An 8,251-nucleotide genomic window follows, 5' to 3' on the forward strand; every position below is an offset into this window, starting at 1 on the left:
TTATTAATATTTCTAAGTCTCTCTAAAGGAGACTACGGCAGCGGTACTGGAAATTAATAGTTATCGCCAAGCCAACATGGCAGTCCCAAAATTAGGACGAAAGCTGCCGTGAATTAGCTCCAAGAAGCCATCGCCTCTAGCTAGCTATGTGACACATATATATACACACAAGCTTAAAAGCTATCCGATAGGGCAGCTTTTAAGCTACTGATCCTGAATGGGAAGATCTGCAAACAGATCTCTTGACTTGTTTTGGAGAATTTGTTGCAATTGCTTCCTCCAGAGTCATATTCCAATGATGATCATATTTGTCACAAAAAATCACGGAAAATAATCACTGGATTTCACAATTAATTTCAATTATTTCCAAAATTTATTTCCAAGGTATAAAAATTGTTATTGTACAAAAAAATTCATTTAAAAAAATCACGTAAATAAATGTCAAAAACAATCGCCATAATGAAAACTTGGGAATCCAAAATTTCAGGATTGCGGGTCCAGATCCGGCCCAGAATGCTTTTAATTTACTCACGGAGTTGGCCTTTAGATTATAAAAATTGTTATGATACTAAAAAATTCATCACAAAAAAAAAATCACTGAAAACAATCGCAGTAATGAAAACTTGGGAATCAAAAATTTCAGGATTGAAGGGCTAAATTTGGCCTGGAATGTTTTTAATTTACTCATGGAGTTGGCCTGATTTCCAAATGGTATATGTTGGGCTACGGCCTCTAGGAGTAAAGTTGAAAAGCGTGACACACTGACATTCACATTCATTATATTAGATATATATATGTATATATATTGTATTTCCAGAATCTCAGTTTCAATGAGGTGAGTGAGTCTACTTGAGAACTGCATATTGCCAGTTATCCTGGTCCTTTGTCATCTCCTCCACAAAGTTCAAAGTCTTGAGCTGAATCTTCACCACTTTAATCTCATGCCTTCCTGGACCATCCACATTAAATGAATACCATTTCTTGAAGCAACTATCCTCACTCATATGCATCACATGTCCATACCAGCACAGTTTTCATCCTTGTACACTTCATTTGATTCCTCTTATGCAAAGTTTGGCTCTCAACACATTGGCATTTTGTTCATACCTGTCATCTTGCCTGCTAACAAAGAATAGATTTGCCCCCATAATCATGAAAATCAATCATTTTCTATAAAATTACCTCCCATTTCATTTCATTGTGAATAACAATTGCTGCTAGGTTTTCGTTTTCTTTCTCCAACTATCAGGCAAGTTTTAATTTATTGAGAATTCTTTGAATATGTGATTTAGTACATTATTACTCCTAATTAGGATTATTAATGATTGGAGATATATGCTTACGGACATAACATGATGTTACAAACTAAATATGAATCAATCCAGCAGTTAAGCTCTTCAGCTAACACATAAATTCCCATTCAGTAACATTTAAGAAAAATTTTAATGATCTTGATTTAAATATACTCACTTGCCATGATGAGGATCTATCTTGCACATTTTTTCGAAGTCCAGTTTCTAGTAAATATAGAGTACCAGCACCATCTGCTATTACAGCCCAATCTGGAGCAGGGAAGTTTATTGTAACATTGTGACGTCCAGGTATCAAATGGAGATTGTTTCGGTTTGGTATTTGGAAAGCTGGATTGACATTAATTAATTTTGGATGTCCACTTTCCTAAAAGAGAAATAATTAAACAGATATATCAGATATTGAAATTTAGCTCAATTAACTTATTCTATTAATAAAAATCATTGTAAATAACATTCCTAAAGTGAACTGTAGGCTAAGATAGGAAGGCAGGTTTAGTTTGCTTAAGGTTAGACAATGATGCCCAATTAAGAGATTGATCTTACCTACTTGTAAATCAGTTTGGAATAAGCTGAAGTAAAATGGTGAATTTATTTTGGTGTTTTTGCCAGTTAAAATTAACTTCCTTTTATTTCTACATATATGAATTAATGAGAATAAAAAGAAAATATATGAAACAAAAAAGATTTAATCAAGTATTTGAACATTGTTTCAAAGCAAGTGTGATCTACTTTTGATTTGAAACTTTCATAAACATTAGATGAGCTTTAAACACAAGTATGTCAGTAAAAATCTTAATGGATAGTCTGGATTCCCCCTTTTACAAGGTTATGATTGCATTTCTTTTCAGTATGCAAAGAGCTCCTAACTCTTTTCTTGTAACATAAAGGTGACAGAGTTGTTGTAAACATAAGCTATCTAAATTCTTTATATAAAATATATTGTGATATTTGTAACACAGATATCAACAAAGACAGTTACAGGTTCTCTAGACATCACAAAAAGGGATAAGTATATTTTAGGAAGAAGCTCTAGGACTAGAGGCAGATGTCAATGAACTATATAGTCATATTAAATAAATGAAACTGTTAAAAAAGATTGCATTTTCGAGAAAAATATGTAGAAGTACTTACAGTGGTTAGTTCTATGCAGCAAATATTCCATAGTTTATCAACAAAATAAAGAATGTAATGGCCAACATTCATAGCCCATTGATCAAAAATTAGGTGATTATGGCAGCCTAAAGCTTTCAAGTGTTGATATGAAAATTGCTTATCAGTGAGAGTGGCAACATCAATTTCTGTAAAAATAGGAAGATTTGAGAAAAGACTGAAGAACATCATTACATTTAGGAGAAATTGGTATTGCATAAGATACTCCTCAAATATTTACAATTCTAATACAAAACATTTTAACATTTGAAGCTATCTTTGATCGGCAGAGATGGATGTGGTTGAAATTGGCAGCTTTTTGTCTTTGTTGCTTGTCCTCTTCCATTGATCTTTGTAATGCTGTTGAAGGCATCTGTAGGATTTTTCACTACTGCTGAGTGCACTGGAAAGTACCTGGTAGGGAAGCTTGGTGCTACTTATGTAATATGCATGATAAGGCCATCTGAATTGAATTTTGATGATAGTGACTTTGATGCATAATAGATTGAAGCTTCTGCTAGTAAAAGTATTTGAATTTCTTGATGTTTGATCATATAAGGTTCATATATACTTTATATTGAAGCAATAACATGAATTTGGTTAGTTGTTTAAAGTCAAGTTTCTTTGAAAACTTTTCAACTTGTCCAGACTCTCCCCACAAAAATAGACCAATGTCACGTGAATCATTGAATAGCAGTAAGCCCATGACAATGCTTTGCCAGAACATATATGAGGAGGTGCAATTGTTGGTTACCAACTTCAAAAATGCATATGATCACCATAATATCTAGAAAACTGAAGAACTTGCACAACTTGTTCCAAGTAAGGAAATACTATGAAAGTTACCATTTTGTCTTGACACATTTCCCTTGTACTTTAAGGTCAGTGTTGCATCTCTCCAATCCAATGGAACAGAGAACCATTTTGCATGTTAACAATTAGTGCGGTCATAAGATCAGTTACTACATTCTCACCATGCTTAATAATATCAGTAACATGCAACGTGCATTCCTGGGTTTTTCCTTTTCTAAGTTGATCTGTTTAATGGTAATTTTGACTTCCTCTGGGTTAGGGTCATTACTCATTTTTTTCAAAACATATTGATGTGGCAGGTCTTCTATAACATTCTCATTTATTGTGGATGAACTGCGAACAAAATCTGCAAAATGTTCTGTCTACCACCTCAGAATCCCTTCATTAGCATTAATTGATAGGCACGGAACAAATATCTGTTTTAACAAGTTGTACATTTCTTTGGAATGCTTTTTGTTAAAGACCAATTAATATCTGTGGATATGTTAACTACCATTTGCTCTTCACTGTCCCCAATTTTCTATGCAGGACTGATTTATGGCACTTCAACCTCTGACTTTAAACACACACACACATACAGTCCTCCTCCTCCTCATTTTCTTTTCCATGTCTTGGGGCGGGCAGGTTGTCATGGTCAGAGCCAGTTCTTATTCCATGTTATTGCTCCCCTAGTCAGGTCAAGGATGTCTTTCGTCTTTCTCATACATTCTATTTGCACATGATTTCTAGAGTTAGGTGCCCTTCCTGTCACCAACCTCATTAGAGTGTATAAGGTGTATAGTTATGTTGTTCTAACATTAATGAGGATAGACTCAAGTCTTGTAAGGGAAACTGATCAGACAATTTGTGTTGAAGTCTGTCGGGTGGATTAACTTTATGGGTATAACGAGATACCTCTTGAAATCACCTAAGAAGACACATCTACACCGAGGAATACATCAAAACCAGTTGTATAGTATCCCACCAACGAGGGTCGATATTAGATGGGCCAAAAGAATTGTAGTGACCAATAAAGATTCTAGTGCCTTCCATCTTCCGTCTCTCTCTTTAATCACACACACACGATCATAGGTCTGCTCGATTGAGGCTAAACAACTAGATATCAAGGGTCCTAGTTGTGTCATCAGAAAGTTGATAAAATTTATAAAATAAGAAAAATTCGTCTGCTGTTTAGCTCCAAGTCAGCCCTGACATGATTAAAGACGTTACAGCTATGACTATGCCGCATTTGTTTTTCTTCACAGGCAGTGTACATCTAGGATCACATCGTTCAATGTGTCCTTCTCCTTTTAAGAGAGATATAGCTGCCATTTCCCATACGTTGTGCGACTCCGCAAATGCTTCTTAGAGAGGTTTTCTCATAGGTTCGTCTGCCCTGTCGTGATAAATGACGAGTTCTGGTGTTTCGGACAAGATCACTCATTGAAGATGGCTGTGAATGGGACAACTTCGTCGTAGAATTTCTTTGGTAATACTCCCCACCCTAACACTTATCAAGTTATCTAAGATTAAAGCTATTGTTGTTAATATATATTAATTCGCACCTTTCTTCCCTTAATTTTAAAATACTTATATCAATGACCAAAACAATGAAACAAATTACGGGGATTCCATACATTGCCATATTTTTGCATTTCACTTCTTTACCACGCGTCATTAGTATACTACATTGTTAAATCGAAAGTGTTTGGATATGTAAACAGATGAAAAAATACTCCACTTGCAACGAAGTTGATTAACCATTCGAAGTTATTGCGATCCTTTTGGTGACAGCAACGGAGTAAATAATCATCTTCGAACGAATATATAAACGTTTAGATGAATGAATTGGAAGCAAAGAACATAAACAGAATTAAGGCGTATTTGTTTGTGGAATGGTTTTTACTTATCTTTGGAAGAAGTAACGATTTTTTTTTTTACCTGTTTCCAAGTTAATTTTATATGTTGGTAAAGGCTCCAGAGATAATTTGTAACCGTCAAAGTTTGGATTTAGCAAATCAGATTGCACTTTTAGCTCATCAGCATCCGTAGTAAGCGCCATTGCAATAATAAACTGGAGAAAGGAAATGATTCACGTAAAGTGTTACGGTGTTTACTTGAAATATTTCCTTTTCTACAATTTCAAGCGAAGTACATGATAGTTGTCTCCCTTGTAATTCATTCACTTAAACTAACCAAAGTGTATGAATTATCTGAAACGCCTCTCTCCTGTAAAAATTTAACTCTAATCTGCACCATCTAAAATGTATCGCCGGAAAATTTCATTTTCCTATTAATTGCACAGGGAAGGAGAACATATCTATTGTTAAGCTGTTTATATTTGGTAATCATCATCGTTTAACGTCCGCTTTCCATGCTAGCATGGATTTGACTGAGGACTGGCGAACCAGATGGCCGCACCAGGCTCCAGTCTGATTTGGCAGAGTTTCTACAGCTGGATGCCCTTCCTAACGCCAACCACTCTGAGAGTGTAGTGGGTGCTTTTACGTGTCACCAGCACGAAGGCCAGTCAGGCGGTACTGGCAACGGCCACGCTCAAATGGTGTTTTTTATGTGCCACCTGCACAGGAGCCAGTCCAGCGGCACCGGTAACGACCTCGCTCGAATGTTTTTTCACGAGCCATCGGCACAAGTGCCAGTAAGGCGACGCTGATAACGATCACGCTCAAATAACAATATTCAACAAATATAAGGCAGTGAGTTGGCAGAAACGTTAGCATGCCAGGTGAAATGCTTCGCGGTATTTCGTCTATCTTTACGTTCTGAGTTCAAATTTCTCTGAGGTCGACTTTGCCTTTCATCCTTCCAGGGTTCATAAATTAAGTATCAGTTGCGTACTGGGGTCGATCTAATTGACCAGCTCCCTCCCTAAAAATGTTGGGCCTTGTGCCTAGAGTAGAACAGATTATTCAACAAATATGAAAGGATGCTGGAATTAACATAATTTGGCTGCTGCAGAATTAAATTTATGAACATCAGAGAAATGTTTATACTTATATGTCTGTAGAAAGAAGCATTGCAAATAGGTGGGAACCTTTTTATTTGCATAAGAAGTATAGACAGAGATGTTAAAAAATGCTATAAGGCAGTGTGAGATGACTACATCATAGCAAATAAAAATTAGTTTTGTGATTGCAGTGCATGGCAGAAATCTTCAATAATAATAGAATTTCAAAAAGCAAAATATATTAAAATTGGAATTTATAAGACTTTTCTAGACAGTGTAGACTGTAATAATAGCTTTCTTTTATTAAGAATTATGTATTCCAAACTAATTAATAAACAGCTTTCTTTATTATATTATAGATGTAGACTTTAATAAGCAGCATTCTTTATTACATAAAGGATGTAGACTTTAATAAGTAGCTTTTTTTATTATATTATAGATGTAGACTTTAATAATTGCATTTGTCAAGTAAAAGTTAAATACTCTAAACAAATTAATAAGCAACTTTCTTCATTATAGTATAGATGTAGATGTTAATAATTGCTTTCTTTTAGTAAAAGTTGCATACTTCAAACTAGTAAATTAGCAGCTTTCTTTATTATAGTATAGCTGCATGCATACAAACAACAATTCTATGTGGTAGTGAGACATGGTCCCTGAATGCAGAGGACATGTGAAAACTAAAAAGGAATGAGGCTAGTATGCTCTACTGGATGAGTAATGTAAGTGCACATGTGCAACAGAGTGTTAGTCTATTGAGAGAGAAATTAGCCATTAGAGGAATTAGATGCAATGTGCAAGAGTGAAAACTGTGCTGGTTTGGTCATGTAATGTGGATGGATGCTGACAGCTCCATATAGAAGTACTCTTCATTCAAAGTAGATGGAACTTGTGGAAGAGGGAAACCCAGGAAGACATGAGATGAAGTACTGAAAGATGACCTCAGAACACTGAACCTTTCAAATGAGATGACAAACTACCGAGATACCTGGTGCCTTGCTGTACTCAAGGAGACCCATCCTCCACAGCAGAAGTGTTAAGGCTGCATGCCCTTGTTAGTGAAGTAGATTGTCCTGCAAGAGTCCTGCTGGTGCCACATGAAAATTACCTGTGCCTGTCCTATGTAAAAAGCACTTGTGCTGCTGCCATTTAAAAGCGCTTGTGCCAGTGCCACATTAAAAGCACTCAGCACACAGTGTAAAGTGGTTGGCATTAGGAAGTACATTCACCATTAAAACCAAACCAAATTAAACTGGAACCTGGTGCAGCTCTCTGGTCAAACCATGCTAGCATGGAAAGCAGATGTTCAAGGATGATGACAACAATGATGATGATGATGATGTTTCACTACAACACTTGAAAATTTTAAAGAGAAATTTTTAAAGATTTATTAAATGAAAACTGTTTCAAATGGGACATAAATTTCAATAACATAATTATCTGTTTATAAATATAAGAGTAAAATATGAATAAAAGAGAAATACCGTAAATTCTGGGCTATAAGCCGCTACTTTTTTCCCACACTTTGAACATTGCGGCCAATACTATGGTGCGGCTAATGCATGTTTTTTTTGTCATACCATGAAAAACATTTTGCCTCGCAACAGTAGACCAATCAAATTGATGAGTAGGTAACAGAAGTCCAATGAAATTGTGCTATAAATTAAGAGCACTTTCACAATTCAATTACCAGTATTGTAAAGCTGTCATTTGTATTCACCCTCATCAACATGGAAAACACTCAAAGAAAAGCATATGATGCAGCTTTTAAGTTGAAGGCGATCAATCTGGCGGTTGAAGAAGGAAATCGAGCTGCTGCACATAAACTTGGCATAAATGAATCGATGGTGAGACGGTGGAGATGCCAGCAGGAAGAACTGAGTCAGTGCAAAAGGACAACGAAAGCTTTCAGAGGTAACCATAGCAGATGGCTTGAACTTGAAAACTTTCTTGAAGTCTGGGTTAACACACGGAGAGCAAGCAGCTGCAGTGTTTCCACCGTGCAGATCAGACTGAAGGCTAAAACAAT

General features: G+C 35.8%; 1 protein-coding gene across 1 annotated transcript in view; it reads right to left on the reverse strand.

Moving 5' to 3' along the window:
* LOC106880979 (nudC domain-containing protein 1) overlaps positions 1-5,385 on the reverse strand; it is a 15,858-nt gene extending 10,473 nt beyond the window's left edge. Inside the window, exons 1-3 of the mRNA XM_014931161.2 lie at positions 5,196-5,385; positions 2,445-2,611; positions 1,471-1,677 (exon numbers count right to left, since the gene is read on the reverse strand). Coding sequence (XP_014786647.1) covers positions 1,471-1,677; positions 2,445-2,611; positions 5,196-5,316 — 495 coding nt within the window. The 5' untranslated portion in view covers positions 5,317-5,385. The remainder of the gene's footprint in view (positions 1-1,470; positions 1,678-2,444; positions 2,612-5,195) is intronic.
* Between the last annotated feature and the right edge of the window lie 2,866 nt (positions 5,386-8,251).

The sequence above is a fragment of the Octopus bimaculoides genome, chromosome 1 (assembly GCF_001194135.2).
Source record: "Octopus bimaculoides isolate UCB-OBI-ISO-001 chromosome 1, ASM119413v2, whole genome shotgun sequence".
In the NCBI taxonomy this organism is placed as follows: Eukaryota; Metazoa; Mollusca; class Cephalopoda; order Octopoda; family Octopodidae; genus Octopus; species Octopus bimaculoides.